Source organism: Prunus mume, linkage group LG2 (assembly GCF_029339155.1).
Source record: "Prunus mume cultivar Tortuosa linkage group LG2, ASM2933915v1, whole genome shotgun sequence".
NCBI lineage: Eukaryota > Viridiplantae > Streptophyta > Magnoliopsida > Rosales > Rosaceae > Prunus > Prunus mume.
The window spans coordinates 29,658,485-29,684,039 of record NC_142699.1 but is presented as its reverse complement, the minus strand read 5'-3'; the positions used below and the strand labels follow the sequence as shown (position 1 = coordinate 29,684,039).

General features: G+C 35.9%; 2 protein-coding genes across 4 annotated transcripts; both read right to left on the bottom strand.

Annotated features, from left to right (window-relative positions):
- Nucleotides 1-14,536: 14,536 nt before the first annotated feature.
- On the bottom strand, nucleotides 14,537-15,635 carry LOC103323846 (dirigent protein 16-like). Its single transcript, XM_008225866.2, is given in 2 exon segments — nucleotides 14,537-15,151; nucleotides 15,154-15,635. Coding segments are annotated over 2 exon segments (747 nt in total). The 5' UTR covers nucleotides 15,365-15,635; the 3' UTR covers nucleotides 14,537-14,615.
- Nucleotides 15,636-15,776: 141 nt separating this feature from the next.
- Nucleotides 15,777-25,325, bottom strand: LOC103323847 (Serinc-domain containing serine and sphingolipid biosynthesis protein). Of its 3 annotated transcripts, XM_089047399.1 has the most exons (15): nucleotides 24,686-25,325; nucleotides 21,992-22,462; nucleotides 21,793-21,900; nucleotides 21,020-21,234; nucleotides 20,656-20,732; nucleotides 20,187-20,346; nucleotides 19,767-19,791; nucleotides 19,033-19,122; nucleotides 18,628-18,799; nucleotides 18,443-18,516; nucleotides 17,910-17,979; nucleotides 17,304-17,375; nucleotides 16,829-16,962; nucleotides 16,649-16,722; nucleotides 15,777-16,228 (listed from the first exon to the last, which is right to left on the bottom strand). In XM_089047399.1, the coding sequence occupies exons 4-15, from the start codon at nucleotides 21,231-21,233 to the stop codon at nucleotides 16,137-16,139; spliced, it is 1,254 nt and encodes a 417-aa protein (XP_088903525.1). In that variant the 5' UTR covers nucleotide 21,234; nucleotides 21,793-21,900; nucleotides 21,992-22,462; nucleotides 24,686-25,325; the 3' UTR covers nucleotides 15,777-16,136. The 3 variants fall into 3 exon arrangements, with proteins under 3 accessions (XP_088903525.1, XP_008224089.2, XP_088903526.1); XM_008225867.3 differs by lacking the exons at nucleotides 21,793-21,900; nucleotides 21,992-22,462; nucleotides 24,686-25,325 and adding an exon at nucleotides 21,528-21,679; XM_089047400.1 differs by lacking the exons at nucleotides 15,777-16,228; nucleotides 16,649-16,722; nucleotides 16,829-16,962; ... (1 more) ...; nucleotides 21,992-22,462; nucleotides 24,686-25,325 and adding exons at nucleotides 16,970-17,050; nucleotides 21,528-21,709.
- Nucleotides 25,326-25,555: the final 230 nt, after the last annotated feature.

Here is a 25,555-nt window from a genome sequence, read left to right as displayed (position 1 = left end):
TAATATAATTACACAGTATCGCTGCGAGGCTATACTTCAGTTTTTTTTTAAATAAATAGTTATACTTGGGTCTTTTTTTTTTTTTATTTTTTTATATAACTTTTCTTAATAAATTGTATAGGCGTGCAGCTACACTGGGTTTTTTAGTTTTAATTTTTTTTTTATAATTTCCTTGAATTTCATTTATCGATAAGAGTAGTTTAGAAAATACATGTTTTTTTAAAAAGCAAACGTACAATACATGTACATAGGTCTGTCACATGTCTAATACATGTGTTTTTTTTTATACAGAATTTTCAGTTTCAAACAAAGATTTATGGGTATAGTAGTAAGAAAGAATGTAGTATTCTTCATGTAATTAAAGTGTTGTTTGAAAAGTGAAGCATAAGCAAAAACATGTCATATCCTAAAATCTTATGTGCTGTATCAAACAAAAAATGCTTCTCTACATGTCTTTAAGAGATGAATGTCTCAACCCTCACGGGTTGGCCCAGTGGTAAGGGCGTTTCTCAGGCCCTATGTAAACGGAGATCCCGAGTTCGATTCCCGCCGTTGGTGAATCAAGCGATGAGGGCCGGGACGGGGTGAAATTCCCTATAGCCTCTCCGGGTCCCGGAAGGGGTGGATGGCCGTGGCTTGCCACCAGCTGTCTCCCTTTTAAAAAAAAAAAAGAAAAAAAAGAGATGAATGTCTCTATGTATAAAATACTATTATAATTAAATAGTATAGCCGCCCGGCTATACTGATTATTTTAAAACTTTTTTTAATAAATAGTATAGCCGTTAGGCTATACTGGGTTTGGAAAAAAAAAACTTTTCCTTGAATTTCGTTTATCGATAAGAGTAGTTTAGAAAATTCATGTTTTAAAAAAAGCAAATGTACAATACATTATACATGTACGTACGTATGTTTCATGTCCAATACACATTTTTTTTTCTTCACAAAAGTTTCAATTTCAAACAAAGATTTATGGGTATAGTATTAAGAGATAAGGTAGTATTCTTTATGTAAAGTGTTGTTTGAAAAGTGAAGCATATGCAAAAGCATGCCATGTCCTAAAATCCTGTGTGCCGTATCAAATTCAAAATGCTTCTCTACATGTCTTTAATAGATGAATGCATCCCTCAACGTATAAAATACTATTATAATTAGCGGCTATACTGAATTTTTTTTAATAAATACTATAACCGTGCGGCTATACGCTTTAAATATAATATAATATAATAGTATTTTATACATAGAGGGATTTAGAGGTGGTTGCACTGCTTACTGTTATTATCTTTACTTTGGATTTAGAGGTGGTTGCAAATTTCAATGATCTTTTGAGGTTTTATAAGTGTTTTCTAGAAATGGGTTTCGCTCATTTTGGATTGTCAGCCGATTCATGTGAGCTTTCGGCTAGTTTCCATGAAAGTGATATGTCATTTTCAGGAAAAAAGTTTCATGTGTTCAAAGTGCAAAGTTCAAGCATCTATTCTAGAAACTTGAATCTGAACGTAGTTTAAAAGAAGGAACAAAATTATACATGGAAAGAGAGAATACAAACATACAATAGTGTGAGAATGTGAAGGTAAAGAGTTCCACATTGGAAAGTTGAGAAACCTAGCAAGAGCTTATAAGGAGTTGGGCTACTCCCCCCCCCCCCCAATTGCCAATTGGTTTTGGGGTGGAATCTCAACTTCCTTCATGGTATCAAAGCCATGGATCGATCCTGAGTTCTTCTGCTTCCGTTTTCTCTGCCTTGACATTCTTTTCTGGACCTCCATGGAAATCAACGTCAATATCTGCTTCTTGATCGATTGCTAGTCAATTTTGGGGCTTTTATATAAGACTGTTGATTTCAAGCCTTCAAATTCGGGATTTACAAATTCATATTTGCTTTGCGTAATTCTCCATTGATTTGCGATTGATTCGACTCGCTGACTTCAATTCCATGTCTGCCTACGGAGGTTCTATTTCCTCAACTATGTTGGTTCATTTGGTATTTGCTGTGTCAAATTTTCTAGTGCATCCAAAATCTTAGTACCCCTTTTCTTGATTCTTAAATCCCACTTCTTTGGAGAACAAGAAAATCTTCAATCAATCAATACTTACATGGTTATGTCACAATTCTCTTCTCAATCTTCTTATCTCATGGGACAAAGAATTTCCCATTTCTCATTCTCTTCTATCTCTTTTCTCCAATCTCTAGGGCAACAAAAGAATTTCTCAGTTCTTCCTCTTTCCTATCTCCTTTCTCCAATCTCTAAGGGAAAGAATTTCCCAACTCTTCCTCTTTTCTACCTCCTTTCTACAATCTCTTTGATCAAGGAACAAAAGAATTTCCCAATTCTTCTTTCTTTCTATCTCCTTTCTTTAATTTCTTTAAATTCCCAGGGAACAAAGAATTTCCCTCTTCTCTTATTCTATCTCTTTCTAGATGTGGGGGTCGACTACATAATTGATTTGACTTGCTTATTGAGGATGCAATTATTTGGCAAATTTGGGATACTTGATGGTTCATACAATGAATCAGTTGGTATATCTCTTGGGCAAACAGTTAATAATTTGTGGTCAATAAAGTTGCGAAATTCGTTGACTGGAAGAGTTGATGGAGCATGTATTATGCCTATGATATTACTTGTTAATCAGTTGCCGAAGTTTGATGGGGTGTATTTGAGTTGTCTGTGGTTTCTATACTCTCTCTGGATAAGTGGAAGGGGTAATCAATCAGTCGGGATGAAATAATTGCTCTTGCAGATGTTATGCTGCCTCAGATAGCCACACGCTCTATAGTAAGCCCTTTTGTGGGCCATACATATGGTGCTGATTCCATTACACTATTTCAGGCAACGACCTTACATGAAGACAAGGCCTCTGGTTCTCATGATGAAGGTGAAACTAGCAAGACTGTTATCTCTGGAAATGACAAGTTTGCTCTGGACATTCCTTTGGTGACGCCAAAATTGCACTTTGATCGCATTTCGCATTTTGATCTCAACGTAGTTCCAGATATACAAAACTGTGTGCTAGCCAGTGATATTGATTACAATGCCACGATCCTGATAGTAGTTCCTTCAACCATTGTTAGTTTCATTTTGGCATTGGCTGGTGGTTTTCAGTGGAAACTCAAACACATAGCTCAACCTCCTGGTTTTACAGAAACTCTATATCTTGTTTGTACACTCTGGTTTTCCGCATTTCGGATATTGCTTGCTCCTATTCTTTCTTTACCATAGTTCTTCACTGTTCCAAATCCTTGTGCTCATGCAGTTTGTTACTCCGCCATGCTTGCTTCTGCGGCATGTTTTGTTTGCCAAATAGTTTGAAGATATTCTTACAAACGTCCTCACTGCCTCTCTTTTTCCACATCACTGTTCCAATCTTATGCTTGGCTCCTCCAAGCATGAGATTGAGGGGGATGTAAGAGTATCAATGATGATGATATTGCCAAGTGTCAACAGATCAATGAGTAAGCTGTTAGAATGTGGTTAGAGTTGTTAGCAAATTGAGTAGCCAGCTAAGACTGTAGTTAGGCTGATATAAAGATTGTAATGTGCTCAGTTAGAGCTTAACGAAATACATAAACCTACAATTCCTTCTCTAAAATTCTCTCTGCTTCTACAGTTTCTTTACTATGTTCTGTTGGAAAAACAACAATCAATGACTAATTAAAACAATTATATAAATAGAATTTATAATAAACTGTAATACAGAATACAGTATATAAACAATATGAAACTAACTTGAATTCGAGATAGAGGATTGCAGATTTGATGCAATGTCCTAAAGACAGTAATTTCAACCCTTCTCGTTTTTTAAGCCCAAATTGCTTCCACTTGGCCTACTTCCATTTACTAAGTGTGGCACTTCCACACTTATAAGGACCTCACTCTTTCTACTTTCTACCAATGTGGGACAAAGGTTCTTGAATTTCATTCAAACTTCCAACATGTTCTTCAGTTTCTCTTCATCTTAACAAATAGGAACATAGTAGTTTTTTCTTTTCTTTAAAATGAGATCATCTCTTAGCGATTCAGGTTCCTGAGTTTTGATTGGAACTTGAGAAGAGAAAGTCAGTGCAAACACTTTGTAGCAAACCCTAGGTGATTGTTTCTCCCTATGTACTCCTGAATCCAAAAAAAAAAAAAAAAAGACCCGCCTAGACCGATTTTTCAATTTTTTATTTTTATTTTTTCGAACCTGCTCTCTTGGGCTGCAGCGGCATTCCTCATCTCTCATAGACTTATCTACTCTGCCTTCTGCTTTACCGCCAAAGCTTTTCGTGCTTTCCCAAGGTGCTTACGACCCGATTCGTTCCAACCAGCAAGCTTTTCACAAAGTTGTCACTTGTCGACTGCAGCCTCCAATGATGTCTTCACTTGGGACGACGTCGTTAGGATATCCAAACCGGTTCAGATCTCAGGGTCTACTCGGAAAAGATCAAAATCTGCAATCGCCCTTTGCTTGGTAAGTTATACAATACTTTTTCTCACCGCCAAACAGAAATGCAGACCAATTGTTCGTTTATCTCTCCACAGTCCACTGCACATTTTATTGAATCTGCTTGCAGAATTCGCACTCTTTCCCTTTGTAATTGAGGACCATTCACAAAGGGTAAGCTCAAATTCCGTGAATTCAAATACCCATGCTCAGATATAGCACTGAATAATTTTCCCAAATCTCTAGTTTTGCTGAGCATTTATGTAGTTTCGAGGACGTGTTTACTTTCCCACCATAAAATTCAAACTCTAATGGCGGTTGCATTCATCGCTGAGCACAAGACGAGAACTGTGGGAGATGTAATCAAAAGCTTAGGGGAAGAACATAGTCCAGGTATAAGGAATGAGCTACGGTTTGTTTCTGCGATTTGCGCCACCTTTTTTTTACCTTGGTCTAGGTGATTAAGCAGTGAATTATAATCAATTTTTGATGCATCTCTAGGAAGTCATTTTAGCTATATTAATCTGTATGATGAATGGCAACTGGCTCATTGGATTAATTGGTGCTACAGCAGTGCCTGTATGTAGTTTGTTATTAGATCGACATGGAGGTTCTGTGAAAGGGCTTGATGATGCGGTTTTGGATGTGACACTGTGCGCTTTTTCAATGGTCACGTAGAAAGGAAGCCAGCTAACTCTTTTATTGTTGTTCATTTGATTTTCTTGCAACTTTTCATTTTTAACATTTTTTTTACGTGTACTTCTTGTTGGAACAGGCTTATGGAGTGCACATGAATGGCTATGTTGAGAAGGATGGGAAGAAGTTTATATGGATAGCGAAGAGAAGTCAACAGAAACCCACTTATATTATATATATCCAGAGATGCTTGATCATCTAGTTGTTGGTGAACTGGTTTGTAACGAGCTTTCATCTTGCTTTAAGGCATTTTAGTTTCTATTATATCAGTATTTAGGCTGTCAGTGCTCAGTGGAAGCTTGCTTGAATAGTTTGCTTTTGGTATCCAGAGCCTCCAGCCTTGATGAAATAACATGGGAATTCCTCGGCTTTACTCGGCTTTTTTTATTTTATTTTTTCTTAATAAATAGTATCACCGCGCGGCTATACTCGGTTTTTAATTTTCAAAAAGAAATAGTATAGCCGCTCGGCTTTACTCGGCATTGTTTAAAATTGATATAATAACACTTACATAAGAAACTAATTTAAAAGCCAAACCCCAATATGATGCATATTGTGTAAGTGCAGAAATCAACAACCAGAGAAAGCAATAAAACCATGTACGTAACGTACTAACAATATCTTCATCACTCCGCAGGACAAAAGCTAAGACTGAGTTTCAGAGAACCAACACGAAACCTAGTAAACTATACAAAATGAAAAAATATTGCATGACCGCTCTGGCAACAGACAAACTAAACTCAAAGGAGGAGCATATATAAATTCAGGCCTTAAGCACGATTAGAAAGAAAATTCACCGACGCCATAATAAAAGAGAGAAATTATTCAACAATTACAGGAACATGAGGAAACATAGAAGACCTGGGTCATCAAGAAATCAATCATCTTCACTCACACAAAGCACTAAGAAGAAGGATACATGAGGATCTCACTGGAATATCATGCCAAATGCAACCAAACTGAATGGAAACCCAGACGAAGATTGATATTAAAGTCCTAAATCAATGGTCCATGTATGACAGCTAATTTGCCTCATAATTATCAACCAAACACAGGAAGAAAAGCCTGAAAAATGTAAAGACTTTAAACCTCTGCAAAAGTTTAAACAGATTCCAAATACGGGTCACTGGGAAATTGTTAAATTTATATTTTCTTAGCTGCAATACCAGTGCTTGTATTATTTTTTGAGATTCTTCATTTATAGCATTCATAATGATACAGTGATGCCAAATACTACACCTCAGAGCAGTCAAGAAAACCAATATCAAGACAAATTAGATACCAATCTTCAAGCGAACAGAGCTCAGGTCTCTCTGCAAACTATAAAGTATAAACTAATGCAATTAGGAGGGTCCTTTTTTCATAATATGTTTTTCAATTAAAAAGTATAGCCGATTGGCTATACTTGGTTTTTTAATTCTTTAAAAAGAAATAGTATAGCCGTTCGGCCTAGACTCGGTTTTAGAATTTTTTTTAAAAATAGTGTAGCCGGTCGGCTTTACTCTGCTCTTTTTTATTGAACAAATAGTATAGCCGAACGGCTATATGCATTTTTAATTTTTTTTAAAAAAGAAATAGTATAGCCGGTCGGCGATACTCGGGTTTTTTTAATTTTTTTTAAAAAGAAATAAGTATAGACACTCGGCTTTACTCCGCTCTTTTTAATAAATAGTATAGCCGCACGGCTATACCTTAAAAAAAATCGACTTAGGTTACGACTGGCGACAAGCCGTACACGTCGGCGGTAGCTTCGAGGATCTGAATCTGTCGCCAGAGGTGCTGCAGGGCTTCTATGTAAAGATGGGGTTCAAGAAGCCCAACAAAATCTAGGCAATCACTTTGCCCATGATTTTAACCCTTCCCACAAAGATCTTAATGCTCATGCCCACAATGGTTCGGGCAAAACCACTTGTTTCGTGCTTGGGATGCTCAGCCTGGTCGATCCCAATGTTACAGCTCCTTAGGCGCTCTGTATCTGCCCCACCAGAGAGTTGGCCATTCAGGTAAAGTTTCATTCGTTTCTTAGATTGTTACTCCAATTGTTTTTAGTTTATTTATAATTAATTTGAATAGAAATTATAGGGTGAATGATAAAAGAAAGAAAGACTCTTTGAAATTGAATATAGCTGAGCCTTTTAGACTAGAGGATTGATGGTGGTAAGTGAATGTGGCAGAATATGGAGGTCCTTCATAAGATGGGGAAGTACACGGGGATAAATGCAGAGTGTGCTGTCCCAACGGAGAAGACGAGTTCTACGTCCATTCAATCTCGAGCACCAGTATCAGCCGTCCTGGTACAATTAAGAAACGGATGTCTATCAAGAAGCTGGGCGTTACTGGGTTTAAAAAAAAAAAAAAAAATCATAAATAGTATAGCCGGGCGGCTATACTTGTTTTTTCTATTTTTCTTTTTAAAGAAATAGTATCGCCAGCTGGCTATACTCGGTTTTACTTTATCATGTTTTTTTTGAAATTATATTATATTTTTATTGATGTTCTTTATATTTTTGTTTTATTTGCTTGATTGTAGATAAGCGCTATGTGGAAGGTTTCGTGGACTCATGCTATGAACCAGATAAATTGATTGATCGGTTATTGTTCCCTAGTTCAACGCGGATGTCTTGCTGCAGAAAATAAATGATGAATTACATCTTTCATATGTAAACTTCTTATTAAAAACAAGAATAAGATTTACGAAATTACTACTTATATTGCTTTATGGGCCCTTTTTTTGGGTTCACCGTGCCGTACGTGTATTTTCTTCGTTTATTTATCTTTTTCATTCATTCTAGCCATACCGCCAAGAAGCTCAAGCTTGAGCACCTTCAAATCATACATGTACCTCATCACCATTCTAAAAGGTTGGGCGCTGGACACATGAGCAATATTTACCTTGCACTACAATCAACTAAAGATCCAAACAATCGACATCTATTCTATAATATAATCAATTTAATTAGCATCGTTTGCTTTCATCCACATTGAGTTATACACCACTAGAAAAACTCAAAAAGAATCACAGATGAGGAAATCAGAATATTGTTGCCATTATCAAATCAATAATGTTATTTGAATCATATTTACTGACTACATTGCTGACTACCTCTATTAGAGAGGTGAGCTAAGCCAATGTTTGTGGGAGGGACCTACCTGTATTAGAGAGGTGGTTAGCAATGCAGTCTAAATAGCAACACCCTAAAAATTCCACCAACCGTTCAAACTATACGTTATTTGATCCCCCCCCTCTCTGCTTCCTGTACCCTAGCCCCCTCTCTTCTAGCTCCAGGAGAAGTGGTCACCAACCCTTCCCCCTTTCTTGCCTCCTTGCTCCTCCTTTCCTCCTATCCTCCCTTCCCCCTTCTCCTCCTTCTTTTTGTTCTTTGTTCTGTTTTTTGGCTTTTTCTCCATCTTCCCCTCTTTCTTTTTCTCTGGTTCCCTCTCCCCTCTCTCCTTCGTCCCCCTTCCTTTCCTTCCTTCTCTGTTCTCTTTTCCAGATCTCTACCTTCACTTTTTTCTGTTTTTTTTTTTGCTTTTGCTTTCTGTTCTTTTCTCCCATCTCCTTCTTTTTAATTTCTTTTTTGATTTTCTCCTTTACCCCATTTTTCCCCCTACCTTCTCCTCCCTCTTCCATTCCCCCTCCCCCCTAAAAATTTTCCTCTACGGGTTGCTGCTCTTTTTTTGTAGAGCCAGTTCCTTTTCGTTCTTCTTTTTTTGTTTCCTTTTTCCTTTTTTTTTTTAAGTTTAATTTGTTTAGTGTTTTAGGCCGTGAAGGCTTCGGTTTTATTTTCTGGTGTTCTTTATAGGTTTATGCAATGCATTTTCTCTCCTCATTGTTGGAGGCTGCGTCACATCGGTTGGTCTTAACCACTATAATTGGCTCCTTGACTCCACAGATGTATCTTCTGTTGTCTATCCTCAGTGGAACTATTGGAGTTTGGGATGCCCTTAAAGTGAAAATCGCACTTATTGCTTGGATTATGGTAGTGCTACTCCTACTTGGTGTAGCTTTGGTGGCTTGCCCACCACCATTTTCTGTTGGTCACTGGTTTCTCCTTGGTGGTTGTCGGCTTGCTATGGTGGCGCGACTTGTGACTGTAGGATTGTGCGGCAGATGTCTGTTAATGGTGTTAGGGTTTCCTAATGTTGTGTTGAGCTTTGTGGGCTTTTGCATTTTGTGGGTTTTCTGCCTTTATGTGGGCCTTTCGCCTCTATGCGGGCTTTATGCTTTTATGTATGCTTTATGCATTTTGTTAGTTTTATTTGTAGTGGGCTATGTTTGTATGCACTGCATTTTGTGTGAACTCAATTATTTGAGTTCATTTTGATGTAATATGGCGTTTGACCTTTTATTTAATGAAACAATATTTCGTCCAAAAAAAAAAAAAAAATAGCAACACCCTTATCAAATAGTATATTGTTTGAACATGACGATCATATAGAAACAAATTAATATATTAAAAAGGTGTGTATGGTATCAGAGCGGGTCGGTTGACTAGGCCCGATTAAACCCAAATCAAAACAAACTCAAATCAAACAAAAACCCCAAATTGAATCAAAATCAAACAAACCCCAACTTAAAAAAAAGGGAAAAAAAGAAAAAAAAAAGGGTGACTGATGTGGAATTGATTGCACATGTAGCCCACTAAAAAGTGGTCCCATGTGAGGAGGAGTGTTGAAGAATACACGAGTCCCACATCGGAAATTTAACAAAATAAAAAGTCCCATATAATAAATGGTTCCACTCCTAATAACATTGATGCCTTTTGTATAAAACCCCACACTTGCTAAACAGGTGGTTAAGTTGGGGACAATATCGATGTTGCTAGTGTTGAGCCAAGGTCCATCCCTCTAAAATCTTAACAGTGTATAGACAAACTTGGGGATGAACATATAAAAGAATTTGGAAATCGGTTTTTGTCGATCGAATTTTCTCTAAGTAAGGACTGGAAAACAAAAAAACTAACAATTTGAAATTTTGTATATTACGCTTAGTTGGACTTGTTGTTTTTAAAGAGGCATGACAAAATGTTAGATTGTAATGTTCATATAGAATTAATGAAACTTAGCTTTTATTTAAAAATAAAAAGAAAAAGAAAAAGAAAGAACAAGATTTATATATATATATATATATATATATTATATTGGAAAAGTTGTGAATCTACTTCTTACTCACACTTGATTCTTATGTAAATCATAAAACAGTAAAAATAATAATAATTTGCCCAACAACTGCAAATTCGTCAACTATTAATCATCTATATTTAGGCACCCAATATGATGTTATTTTTCTCTAGAATTATATATATAATGATGTATAGACACCAAAAATTGCTAAATTATAAATTTAACTTTTGTGGTGAGAGCCAATTAATGAAGGAATTTTGTTCAGACAAAAAGGCTTTTTTTATTATAAATTTATTAGTATAAGTGATAGTCTAAACTATAAGGGAGGGGGGTTTTTCACACACACACAGTTAAAATGCCGTGGGGGTTCGAACCTGAGACCTCTTGTCTGCAATTCAAAACACTTTTCCACTATGTTAGACCCCGTTGACAAATTAAAAGCATAGAAAACCTACGTCACTAGGCACATAATTGTCCTGACAAAAAGACTTAATCAAAAGGGACTCAATGCAATTGATCTTCAAAGAAAAAGGCTCCATTACAGTAAGATCAACTAAATCAAAGCATACCTGCAATTGATCAAGAAAATCAACAATAATTCTGTCATTTCTGTACAATGAGAAAACAATATATATTATGAATACTACCAAACCGCCTAAATTACATCCACCAATTAAATAATAATTTGACACTTACCAGATAAATATTTCGGACTTAATCAAATGAAATCAAAAGGGAGACACCTTCAATTATGCTCAAAATGATAGTCCTGCATGTATCGCTTCAATATATGTTGCATCACGGCTCATGTAATTAGCTACAATCATGCTTAGAACCATAGATGGCCAAAGGGTCTCCCTATAAATTGTGGCTTTATAGCTTCCACTTCCTCCACCAATCCGGCAATCAAACAGAGTTCAATAAGGAAAAAAGTTGAAACAAAGAAAGAGGAGGTATGGATGCTAGTGTCTTGAGGGCTGTGCTTTTGATGAGCATGCTTGTGCTTGCAATCGCTCAAGCTGATATTAATCCTTCCTATACCAGTGCGGTTCCAAATGATGGCAACACTCTTGGTCAAGTTGATGATGTCTCTGATCCTTCCAATACAAATCATGTGGTTCCAAATGGTCATCTTATTTCTTGTGGTTTAAAATGTGCGACAAAGTGCCTTATGAACCCAATATGCCTTGGCATGTGCATGATCAGATGCAAACATAGGCCTTCAGATGTTGTGTATAATTGTACACATAACTGTGCCAACTCTATTGCCTCCACAAGCACTTCCAATTCTGGTAATATACATATTTCCATATGGGATTATTGATCTACCTCTCTCTCTCTCTCTCTCTCTAGCTTTATCATGTTCGTTTTGAATTATATTTCGGTCATTGATATGCTTTGTATTTTGGTTTTATTTGCTTGATACTGTAGATAAGCGCTATGTGAAAGGCTTCGTGGATTCATGCTATGAGAGCTGCTCCAAGAATAATTATATTAATTAAGGGATTGGCAATTGTTGCCTAGCTAGCTGCATGCAGCATGAATGTCTTGCGCTCTAGAAAAATAAATGACAATTAGGTCTTGCATATGTAATAATTTTAATTTAAAATAATAATAAGATTGTTCCAATTACTATTTATATTGCTTTGTGGACCTTATTTCTTTCTTGCATACCACCCCATCTTAATCTGTTACGAACACAACTTCTTCACTCCTACCGCCATCATCATGCATCATCAATAATAATAAAAGAGGAAAATAATATACTCTCGAAGGAGCAATACCTAAATAAGTCTGCTATTCAATTTGCTGCTAAACTGGTATGACATCATTCTTTCGTTCATCATCACATCTCAAAACAATACCCTCAAGGCTAGCTCAGAATTCATAAAAGTGGAAATTCACTTCTGCTTAACCCATTGATTAATGGAATTAAGCTCCAATAACAGGACCATTGTTTTTCTAATAGGTACAGAATTTACTCATATGCCGAATAACATAAACCCAAATATATGAAATCTTCACTTTGCTTTTCTTTTCATCACATTTTCAAGTGGAACCGGAAAAGCATCCTAAATTTTTTAAAACCAAGCTGCCTCTCTCTCTCTGTGACCTCGCCCACCAGCGACCCGCGACCCCTTCGCCCACCTGCCTTTTATATGTAATATCGCATCCCCAATTGCATTCCTTTTATTATTATTATTATTATTATTTCTTTCTGAGAAAGCCACTGTTTCTATGTTAGATGTGTGAAATCAAACTTCCAATGATTACTGCATCAATAGAGATCGTAGTTTTTTAGTACATTAATATATTTATTTTTCATTTAAGTCATATTCTGTTGATAAATTTTATCTTTTTGAACCAGAGCAATATCATTAACTCCAAAACTAAAAACAATATAAGAGAAAACAAACGGCATATATACTCCAAAGGAAACATGTTCACTAATGGAGAGTTGAAGAGCTATGCTTAACGCATTTATAGAGTATATTTTAAAATTATCGCCGAGCGGCTATACTGTTAAAATATTCTATTTTCTATTTATAGAGTATAGCCGCGCGGCTATACGTTTAAAATTTCTAGTTATAAAGTATTACGGAGTGGCTATACTTTTAAAATATCTAATTTTATATTTTTTAAAATATAAAAAAGAGAGAAAACTTGTCCTGAGGACGTTTAGTCGGCAAAGGTCAATGCCAACAAATATTTGCCGGATTAGACCTCTCCCAACGAAATTTAGCTGTGTCGACGAATTTTCGTCGGGAGAGTTCTAATCCGACAAAGTTTCGATGGGAAATATTTGTGCCGTCAAAATTTCGTCGAAAGAGGTTTTTTAAAATAAATAAATTTAAACTTAGTATCTTTAAGTCAATAAATTTTATTTTTGGTAATTAAATAATATCTTAGCCTAATTTAATTATTTTCTTTAATAATTATATTTTAATAATTATTTATTTAGTGATTAATTAGTATTAAATATTTTAATTAACTTCATAAATTATATTACTTGACAAAGCAGCACGGATACACTCGGTTTTTTTTTTGGAAAGAAAAATAGTATAGCCGTGCGGCGTTACTTCTATATCAGCTACACTTTTTTAATTTTTTTTAATTTTTAAGAAATAGTATCGCCGGGCGGCTATACTTGGTTTTAATTTATCATGTTTGTTTGAAATTATATTTTTAATTATTGATACTCTTTGTATTTTTGTTTTATTTGCCATATCACAAGTCTTCATGTTAACCAATGGTTCATGTCACAATCATCAAACCATCGATTTGCACACGCGGTTGCATAACTTGCATTTTAAAAGAGATAGTTGGACTAACCATACTAGTGTGCAAGACAATGGTTTGATGAATTTGAGTATGGTGACAGCCGAGATTACATATTGTAGGCAGAACAACCAACTAAGGTTTCTAAAGTATCACTTTTTTGGCGTCTATAGTCCATTAATTGCAGATTTTTTCAAGGACTGGGAGCTTCTTAACCTAAAAGCCAAAAACATATGGCTCACAGATGATCTCATTACGGAAAGAAAAAAAAAACCATGTTTCCATTGTAGGGTTTTCTCTCTTTTCATGTACAATTCATTGCCTCTTTTAGACTACTATGACAGTTTGTGCAATTGCAGAAGAACTAAATGTTGTACTTGCATCTGTTTCTTGGATTGGAAGAAAATGGAGCAATTCTTTGATGCTTTTTATGGAAGAAGGCACAGTTTGGTCTAAAATTCAATTATCAGAAACCATGATTCTGGTAGGTTTTTGGTTTGTTAGGTTTGTTCTGTGTACACTTATATTATAAGACCTTTTTATTTGTTCTTCTTCTACAGATATGCTGCAGAGCTTGGATTTGAATCAGATCCAAATTTTTTCTGCAAGAGGTTTGAGAATTTGGATTTGAATTATTAGTTTCATTTCAACTTGGCTTAGTGTTGTTGGTTTTGTCAGAAAAAATCAAAGACGCAGTGTTAAGGTCTGTACTCCTATGTTGAATGTCCTATTCGAAACTTTGGTCACTGCAATGAGAGTGTGTAGTCAAAACTAAATGAAGTCATCAAGCCATGAAGAGTTTCAAGTCATGAGGATTTAAAATCAAAAGATTGAAAGCAAGCAACAACTTTTACCTATCAATTAATTCATTGTATGTAAATTGTACAGGAAAACGACAGAAAATGAGCTAAACATAAATTGCATTCTTCTGCCAATGCAAAATCCAACAGAAAATTTAGAATACCATTATGACAAAATTAGACAAATTCAAATTTGAAAAACTTCAATCATTGACAAGAAAACTACATCCAGATTCTCTGTAGATCAAGCAAACAAATCAAACGTGCAGTTAAATTTTCCACACCATATCTGATTCAGTAGCTTAGATGCACAATGATCCTCAGCAATGTCTCAGCACCATCAGTGACATGTTGACCAGGAGGTATAAGTGACCTAACCTCAGCAAACCCACTTGCACCCTTGAATTTTCCAGTGCCTCCTGTCACTGACAAATGTGACATTGGGCTTCCAATTTTGAATATGCCATAGAAGTTTAAGGTGTCACCATATTCACCACCTTCAATCATGGCTGTGAAAGCCATCATCTGTGAGGATCCATCAGCTGAACTTGCCACATAAACTCCTTGAGTCTTCCCAATTGTCTGTGAGCCCAACTCAGGTGCTGTGTTCAAAATATCATCAATGACTGTGATGGTTCCGAAGCCCAGGCCCAGCCCATCAGGGCCCAACCGGGTTTGGGCCTGGCCACTTGGTTTTCCTGAAAATGTTGTGTCAGCTAAGCCAGTGCCAAGTGGAATGCCATTGAGGCCATTGACAGTTGGGAGCGCACCATTGGCATTGGGGATGGCCACGCCACCTTGTGGGGGAAGGAACCCTATTGGCCTTGCAAGGGCACTTGCCCTCCGTAGATGTTGCCAAGTAGGCCAGTGATTGGCCTAGCTGTAGGGCCGCTGCCCCCAAGAATGTCATGCATGTACATCTCAAGAATTGGCTCATGCCCACTGGCTTTGACTGGGTCAACTGCTGCCTTGACCAGCAGTACATGCACTGAGGCAATTAGCACAGTGAAGAAAATGGAACAAACTGGGGATTGCTTCAACATCTTGAAGTATCTCTCTCTTGATGATTTCTAAGGATTTGATTTGTAGAAGAAAGGTGTTTTGGTGAGTGTTCAATTGGGTAATGGCTCCTGCTTTTATATAGAAAGTAGAAAAGGTCTAGTGAGAAAGCATGCTATTATTCTGTTTTAGGAAATTCTAGACAGCAATTAACTCTTATAAATTAGGCTAAAAAGGTTGCTATTAGTGGTTGAGAGGTGATGTATATGGGTTTGACTGGATTATAATTAGAAGGAAGAAAGAGAAATGAAACTTTTGATCTACATATGGGTTTGACTGGATAGCAGAGGGAGAATGTGCCAATAGTGCATTGGGTGCAACCAAACCAGCAAGTATCACAGACTAATGAAAGAAAATTGACCTGATGACATACAAATGTTTTCATGTAAGTCAATGTGGCAGAACTGATTAATTGTATAACCTTATGAGAAATGCTAACAAATTATGTTGAATAAATTTCACAATTTGACTTCTGACAATATGCCAAACACATTAGATAAGTCATCATGTGGTTCATTCACATGATTAATCCTCTTCATAAAACCATGGTATTTTCTTCATCTTCTGATGTTTTAAGGTGCAAAATATTTGAATACTCAATTGCAGGCATCTTCTTCTTGATTTTCCAACAATGGAATATTAAAGACTTATTTTTCTCTGCTCCTTTGGTGACTGGCTTGAAGAATAATTGACACAGAAAGAATAATGACCATGTAGCAGGTAGCAAGAAAGATCTGCAACATTTTCCATAATCAATCATGGCACAGCTGAGTTATCAAGCTCCTGCACAGGCTCTTCATGATCCATGACTTTGGACTGCCTCAGAACCGGGGAAATCAACGTCCATACTGCATAAAAACATTGGAAGAAAATCAAAGATATAGAACAGATAAAAAGTTGCTCTGATTTCCCTATCATGTCTTTCCAAGAGAACACAAATCCAATAGAACCAAAATACAAACCAAACATTTCATAATCTTTCAAGTTATCTGAAAAAAGGTTTTTTTACAATTTCAGCATGGTAACTTGTAGATCAGCCAAATTTTGAGTAGGGTTGCTAGTGCACTTTTAGAAGAAAATCAAAATGGCTATATTGTGATGTTACTCATGCCAAATATTGAGTAGGGCATATTATGATGTAGGTTGATTATGGCAGACTAAAGTTTATTATCAGATTTTGCATGTGGAGAAATAAAACTCAAGACATGAAAAACAATCCTTGTTCAGAAGCAATCCAAATAGGAACTCATATACACTGATTTACTTACGAAATATTGAAGCTGCAAACCATTCGTTGATAATTTTAACCCATGTACTAGTCCACCCAACATCAATGCTCCACCTGATTGTTTCAGAATGTTATGTACAACGATCGAAATTATACAAAATGAATCATTTCAAAACAGAGATATCTAAATGACAGGGGACCTGATAGTTTGGTTTCTTACTTCTTAGCTGAGTTATTGAGGTTCCAACTGATGAATAGCATTGCAAAATACATGGCCCCCAAGGAAAATGTTAGGTGGAAAAATCCATACTTGTAAGGGATGTCATCGTCCTCTTGAACTTCATCTTTTTGAAACTAAATAGCATGAGAAGTACTTTTAGTTTTTGGCTATATAACTGGAATTAAGATCCTGGCCGCTTTTAGCAGTCAGCAAGAAACATCCCTGCATATTTCACGCTTACTCTCGCTTTTGTCAATGAATAGAATCTATGTATCTAAGAATTGCGTCAATGGAGCCATGTTGTACGAAGCACTAAATTAAGTTACAGGCAATTTTTGTTTTCCAGTGGCTCAAAACAATTAATGAAACTGTTACGCCTAAATTTTGTTTTCTTCTCTGCCATTTTCTTAGCAACCAAATAAGGTGGATGTAATTCATTCTTTGAACATATACTATATACAGAGAAAGTATTCACCTGAAATGACTGCGAATCTATCCCAGTTGAAAAGGTTGCCATAACAATAGAACATATTGCAATCAGGAAGCCCTGCAGGTAGTACAGTGTAACACAACATATTACCACTATGGAGATTAATATTGAATACATTTGGTGCATGTCATTGCTAAACTCATCTTTAGAAATTATCCAAACCTGCTTACACAGAAAGGATGCCAATATGTTTTTACACTGCACGTTCCAAAGGTACCTAGGAGATGTGGGGCTATTGCTAACAATCATTTCATCAGTGTCTCTGATTAGAAAATGAAGATACTTTTCTTCAACTTAGAAGGATAATGAAGGAACCAGAAAATTTTCTAGTGCTCAAACACTTTTTAGTGCTGAATTTTTTCCCAGTTTACTTCATCTATGGGTAGCAGTGGCTTTTTGCATTGTAGCCGACTAGCAGTATGTGCATGTTCAACCCAAAACCGACCATCATTAACTGATGCTAGTTTTTTCAGTGCTGGATTCTTTTAACATGTTTTGCATATACTCGTACTGTAAACTATTATTCAATACAGGGAACTTAAAGAGGCAACCAAAAAGAAGAAAAAAGAAATAGAACTAGTCAGCTCTTACTAGTATTGTACTCCAATCACCATTGACATTCCCTTGTTTTTGTCTGTTGCATTCTTCATTGGCAGGTTCACTGAAAAGCCATGTATTAAAACCAGAGTAACGTTAAATGTCTTGATAATCAAGTTGCAAAGGAAAAGGCATAAATAGATGATGAAAGCCTATAAAGAAACAGATGCTAGTGCTTTTCTCATTTCATAAATTTTGGATGTTTCACTTTGCCTTCAGTGTTAGATAAAGGAAATACAACCAAAATTTCATATACTGCTCATTTTAAATTAAACCTTCTTAGAGACCTTTATACATACTGAGTATAAAGTTTATGAGCAGTTGCTTACTAATATGTTGAATGAACCATAATACTATCTGGATTTAGACCAAAATTTACGAATCTATGACATAAATTTACACCTACACAATATAACTGATGCACAATGCACAGCAAATAGGATTTAAGAATAAATAAATAATTGGTAGAAATTTTAGTTGAATCTGAATTAGCAAGTTAATATTTGATGTATGGCTGAAGTCCTCACCTTCTGATAGCAGACCAGCATAGGAAAACAATGTATGAAGCCATAATTCCAGAAGATAAAAGACCTCTGTTTACCTGTATTAATAAGGAAAACGATAATCTATTCTTAACTAGAAGGAACACAAATCGAAGTTGATAAGTAATTAATTTACATCAAATGGAAATGTTTTGAAGAGCACTGTATACCGTCGAATGTAGCGATATAACCATCATTACAATAAGTAGAATTGTGGTCCATGTGATAAAAAATATGTTGAGAACACATGAGGATTTCATCGCATGTGATGAGTACATAAATGCAATTCCACTCATTGAAGCAATGTAAAATAGTGTAGACATGAATAATCCAAAGGAGCAGCTGTAGAATATAAAAGAAGATCTATTAAGTACATTTATCACCAAGAGAAGAAATGAAGGCTAAAGCAATAATTACAATGGTCTATTTCCTTATTGTGATCTTTACGAAGTCTTTGTTTCTATTTTGTATTAGATAATAAGCTGACCATTTTTTCATTTTGGGATGACCAGTAAAATGGTAGCCATCCAATAATCTGAGCTAATGTCTACTTTTCCTGTTAATAAAAGTCATACCTCTGCTTCTTTTGCTCATCGGGCATCCAGTACTTATTCCACCAATTAATAAACTGGATCACACTTATAAGTTGGAGAAGGAGAAAAATCCTGTCATGAGAAGCTAGCACAAACCAATGTTAGTCATGATATGAGCCAAACACTCAAAGCAAATTAACGTGCAAGTTCACGAACTAAAGAATATATTCTACTATACATGCTACACCTTGATTTCAATAAGGTGATGAATCGATGTTTTCTAAGATCTAAAATGGAGGTTTAAAAACAAGATTCCATTTCCAGATGCGACAAACCATAGGTTTGTTCATTAGTTTGTTTTCCTCCTCTTCTTCATTTTTTGTCTAAACATTGATTACAGGGTACTCCAGAACTCTCACACCACTCTCTGAAATTGTGTTGATTAAGCTGTCCCATATTGACTTGATAGTTTCCACATCAGGGTTGCTTTTCTTTAGTCCTTTTCAAATCTTAGAAATAATTCTCTCTAGAAGAAGGCAACTGATTTAGAAGTGAGGTAAAGAAAAACAAATTGTACTATGAGTTTGAGATTAGTATTTCGTGTATTGATAACGAATTTCTCTTGCACAGATCATGATCTAATGTTTTATGCAAAAGTGGAGCAGGTTAGAACAAAGCACTAAAGATGGCCTTATCCAAGCTAGCGACCGGTTCAAGCAAGTGTAGAATATATAAATGGCTTTCAAGGCATTTTAACAAAGAATTTGAAAGATTACCCTGCACCAACACGAGCAAATTCACCTGCGAGAAAGTAGGAAAAAACTTGTTAATTTGGAAATTCTTTTTCAAGATGCATCAAACAAGGAGGAATAGATAGGTCATGAGTGGTTTATTTGAAGGAAACTACTAATATCCATGGTAACAGAACCCCCAGATACAGTAGATTATGTTCTTAGGCCTAGACTTTGTATTTTTGTTTTCCATGGTTTTTCTTAATTGACCATTTTATCTACTTGTAAATATGATTGAAAAGAATAATGCATTGAAAGAGATTATTCTCACATGTTCTAACATCAGATGGACCAAGTAAGTCATGCTTCTTTCTCAATTGATGCATAAAGGACCAGTATGAAGAAAGACAAAAGAATATGGTATTAAATATGAAGTGTTTCGTGATTGATGTCAAATTAACGTACCATATAATTGAACAGAATCTGAAGGAACGAAGAATGGAACCACCATCGATATTAGTAATATGAAAAACTTCAATCCCCACCATCCAGAATGCCATGCATTGCGAGCTTCACATAGTTTTCTTGTATTAGATGTAGTGAGGAACATTAGAAAGAAAAATATCTGATTTTGATGTTAAGGTTGTTCACTCTTTGAGGGGACAGAAACACAGGTAGGAAATCTGTAGCTGAAAATAAATATTAACTTATATAGTAAAACGATTATAATACAAGTTATAGGCCTGAGTTTTTTTGTTATCCATCCTATGATAACACATTTGTCCTGCAAACAAAAGATTATGACTGCATTATTTCTCCATCATCCTTAGTTTCCAATTGAGCTTTACGCTTAAGGGTACAGCAGTATTAGTTAACCAATTTATAAGGGGTTGCAGTTAAACCTAATCTTATGAATCAGCCAGAAAAAAGATACAAAGCTTCCTAAACTCACACGAAGAACTCCCAGTGTATGAAAGCAGTCATTTCCGCCAGATCCACAAGATTTCATATCTGCAGAAGAAATTTTAGAAGCACAACACAGAAAGCATCATTATATATACCTTTTCTAGTCTGTAATTATGTGTAAATGAATCACTTCAATAATGCATGACAGGATCAGAATTTCAGTTTCTAAATGTTGTTCATGTGCAAAGGAACTTGTCTGTGGAATTTAACATAAGATAAAGATCACAAGTCTAGCAGAATCCGTAAAGTGAAACTACTTTAGAAGCTATATAGGGATATTGGCTTTGCAGAAGTCAGTTACAGTATTTGAGAAGGGGAGAACAGTTGCATACAATGGAGCTCAGGTAAAACCCTTTGCGCATAGTCACGAACAAACCAAGCCCAAAGATTTGTGATTAAGAAGATTATGCCATATGCATAACGGGCTCGCAGCGGCCTTTTCCTTTCTGCCAAGTAATCAATTCTCTTTTGCTCCAATGACTCAGGAACTTCTTCCCAAGGAACAACCTCTACCATAGCTTCAACTGCTTCAGCAGATGTAATCATTCTGCAATTTAAAGCACTAAGATGTAACTTCATTTTTAACAAGTTTACACATTGTTCTCAAACTGGATGTGTAGCATAGAAAAAGTTATGTAATTGAAAAGAAAATTGTAAAAAATTTGTCAATGTGCTAAGATAAATGAAAAATACAGATTTTCTGTTACTTTGGCAAACTTCATCCATCCAAAGTAAAAGAGTACTTCCACTTAGGTAAATTGAAAACCATAGATCAAATCTAAGTTGCTGAATATACATTGTATCACATAGTTTCTTTTACTGTTGCATTCTTTTCCTTACCTAGCTCTGAATGTCTTTTTAAGCATACAACTTCAATGTGGAAAGAGAGGAAGCCATGAGAAAAAGTAGACGAAGATGAAGAAAAACTTAACCAAACTCCCATTTTACATCACAATAGTAAAAATCAGAAAACTTGACAGTGCAAAACTCAAAATAATTCAAACTATCAAGCAAAACTGAGAACAAAAACTTCACATTAATACTATTATCTGAGAACAACGAGGGAAACATTGAAAATTTCAGTATGTTAAGGCAGAAGAAGTACCTTTTGAAGTGATACCCTTATCAGGAAGTCAAATTATATGCAGAAGAAAGGATTGGAAAGTAGCCAGTACCAATGGGAATAAAACCAAGCAATAAATAGAAGCAATTCCTTCATGATAACAAAAGATTGCTACAATTAGTTAATAATATCCAAACAAGAAAACAGTTAACTTGTAGAGAGCAAAATACTGACCTCTCACCATATATTTGGAGTGCAGTGTAAGGCTTTGATTTTGACACTGTTCAGTGCTCAGCAAGAATATAGTGTCAAGGTCATTCATCACTTCTATATAAGGAAGAACTAAGTAGAACTTCCCAATTATGCACAAGTAATATGAGTATGGTTTTGGCAAAAGGGTCATCGGAAGCAGACAGCTGTAACATATTAAATTGTTGCAGCACTCATAGCCGCTGATTCCATGAACCCTTTTCTAATGTCCTTTTATGTGATGTCAAGATGCCTTCTCCAAATATCTTAGAAACCAGGAAACCCCTTGAATAATCTTCAAAAAATTTCAACATATAATATATTTTCAGAGACTGAGAGCCTTCATTACTCTCAAAGCAGGACACATTTGGTGCATTATATAATTTTCTATTGTTCCCCTTTGTCTTCTCCCTTGCATTGAAAATTGGTTTACAGGCATGACCTATACAGCTCATGTCCACACCTTGCATGCAACAATGTTCAATTAGACAGAAAACCCAGAACAGAAATATTGATTTAAAAAATAAAAAAAAATCCTCCCAAGCCCACAAGAAAGTTGCCATTGTGCCAATGAGATACAAACAACAGGGTTATCAGAAATTATAATTTACGTGTACAAAACTTGCTTTCCAAAATAGATAAACTAATAAATGTTTTTGGGTTTGTGGATGTGAATTTTGATGTGAAAAATCATGTAAAGTAAAATGGACGAAAGATTGAAGAGGAAGATGATCTTTTGATTGAAAAAGATTGAAGGTGTTGGTAAAGAAACTAACAACGTCAAGACACAAGGTTGGTTGGCCCCTTCATTGCCCAGTTTCATACTCTTTTTCTTTTATTTCGCCTAGTTTCTAGAGGGTGTGGGCCCAAATCTAGTACGCGCCTCACCCGTTGGGTTTTAGTTACCGTTGCCTCTGAAGCGGCGGAGCAGGTTTGCCTTTTCTTGTTTTTGTTTTTTCTGAGAAGAATACAAAGACCACTATTTTCGTTCGGAAAATTTGAGCAATAACTCTAAGCTTTCCATCTGCGTTACACTTCATTTCGACAGAAAGAAATCCGTATTGACTTCATAACCTGAATTTTTGTGTGTCAAATTACTATTTGAAAATAAATTTGAGCTTTAGAATATTTCCAAGGGAGATGTCAAATACCAAACATCAAATTTAAATATAAATTCAATTAGTGAATTGGAACTAATTAATGTGCATTTAAACTAGCCTAAATAATATATTATTAATTCAACTTAAATTAAACTCGCAAGTGGGTGGGAGTGTATATTATTAATATTACGTCTTTATATCATATATGACAAGCCAATTATTCTGCATGTGGAGCGCAGGACCTACAATGAGACTCACAAAGCCCAGTCAAAGCATTGAGACTCATAAAACGACCATCGGTAGGGTGAACCTTCGGCAATCCTACCCATGTACAAATCATTGGCAGGGTGAGCTTTTGGCAACCCAACCTACTGATCCCGCTTAAGAAGGTGTCTGTTTTACTAGGCTGGACAAAGGACACGTGGCAGCCTCTAAGGCAATGTCCACAATCCCACATCAAAATCCCACTCAAGGTGCACACCTCTTAAGATCTATAAATAGAGGTGCAAGTACCTAAAATGAGGTAAATGCTACATTCGGCTACTTAGCCCTTATTCTGTCCAAATTATTATTCACTATGTCCTTAAGCTAATTTAAGCATCGGAAAGCCTTCGGCCGGTACCACATTAGTGCCCATCTTACCGTTGCTCTTTGTCTTAAGTCTACTCTGAAACAAACATTGGTCAATTCCTATTAAACCCCCTTAAAGTTAAAGTGAGCCACTTTGCCCTTTAACAATTGTTTTGTGTCCTACTTTGCCCTTTCTGTCAAGTCTGTTTAAAACTCCATTAAAAATGCTGACAAGGCACCAATAGGACCCATTATGTTGCTAAACTAAGTACCATGTTTGAAGAAAAAAAGTTAAAAATTAAAAATTATCTTATAAAAAACTTAATTTAATTATTAAAATTAAAAATAATACTTTAAAGATTCCCCTCCTCCAACCCCATTATTCCTTCCCACTCTTCTCTACCCAGCCCCTCACTTGATTGATGAAAGAAAATTCATTGATTAGAAGTTAGAACTTGCTAGCTCGGCACTAGCATCTATGCCAAGGAATTAAAATAATAATAAAAAATCCACAACAAAACTTAATTTCCTATTTTGAATATTTGTAAAATTAAGAAGGGATGAGGTTGGTGGAGAAATTGGCATACGTTTAACATTGTCAACTGTCTTATTATGCATAGCCATGCACTGTTTGACGAATAGGTTCGAAATTTCTATTTATACGCTGCAAATAGGGCAGAGAATATTTCAATAGTATAGCCGAGCGGCCATAATATATAAATTTTTTTAAATGTATAGCCGATCGGCTATACTCTCTAATAGAATTTTCGAAACTTACATTTTATCTGACAAAATCAATGACTTAACTACAAAGACAAACCTTCACTCCATCATACCATCTTCATTACTAAATTATTCAATTATAAAATTACTAAGCTATTCCAAATATGATTCATTCCACACACTCCCAAGTTCATTCACGTTTGTTTAAATTAACCCAAAGATTATTAAGCAAATCCTAAACTGAAACTTGAAGAAGTTTTGGCACTGAACAAAATCACATGATTTATACTGACCTTTCAACAAGACTGGGACTTGGTGGATTGGTCATATAGCTGTGTGAGAAAGAGCCAACTGAATTGCAGTGCAGACATCTTTGAGAAGTATTCTGGGGTGAAATTGCCAAGTACAGAACAATCCTGGTATAACACAAGTATGAACCTCAAGGAATGTGAGATGATGTGCATGAACAACTGCTCCTGCACCGCTTTTTCAAATTGGATATCCAAAGAATGAAAAGCAGTCCAACCAAGAAGAACCATCAATGGATGAATATTGAATGCATAAAGATTTATCAAGTTTCAAGCAAGAAGAACCAAACCAATCAATCTTTTGCTTAACCAAACCAGAAATAAATAGTCAGAATTTGAGATTGGGGCCTAAAAACCGAACCTTGTTATTGGCAAGACCGTAGAAACTCCATGATAGGATAGCTTCATCATTTCCTTCCACTGAAGACAGACACCAAGTCAGCAAATGGAATTAGATGAATTAAGAGTCTAATGATCTCTTCTTCTATGGACCTCACTTGTGCTTGCTTCGGCTTCCCAATCTCAATCTCAAGCTCAAATTTGCAGCTAAACTTTTTCAATTTCGGGTTTCAGACTTTCAGTTAATCTCTGTTTTCGAAAAATCGGCCTAGGCGGGCGGCTAGGCGGCTAGCGCTAGGCGGCTGGGGGCGCTAGGCCTCCTGGGCGGGTTGGGTCTTTTTCGGGGCGAACAAGGAGGACGAAGCAGCCGAAACCGAAGAAAACAAATCGAAGCTCGAGTTGATAGAGAAGCGAATATGGCTTCTGCAAGCTCCGTCGTCTGCTAGTGCAAGCTTCGTGTTTTTCTCTCGAAAATATTTAAAGAGTATAGCCGTTCGGCTATACTATTAAAATACC

Coding starts and splice junctions, on each gene's coding strand:
- LOC103323847 (XM_008225867.3), bottom strand. CDS start 21,553: ATGCTTAAAAAGACATTCAGAGCTAG. Junction 17,980..18,442: donor TGCTGGTCTGCTATCAGAAG/GTGAGGACTTCA, acceptor ATGGCTTTTCAG/TGAACCTGCCAATGAAGAAT. Junction 16,963..17,303: donor TAGATTCGCAGTCATTTCAG/GTGAATACTTTC, acceptor CATGCTATTTAG/TTTCAAAAAGATGAAGTTCA.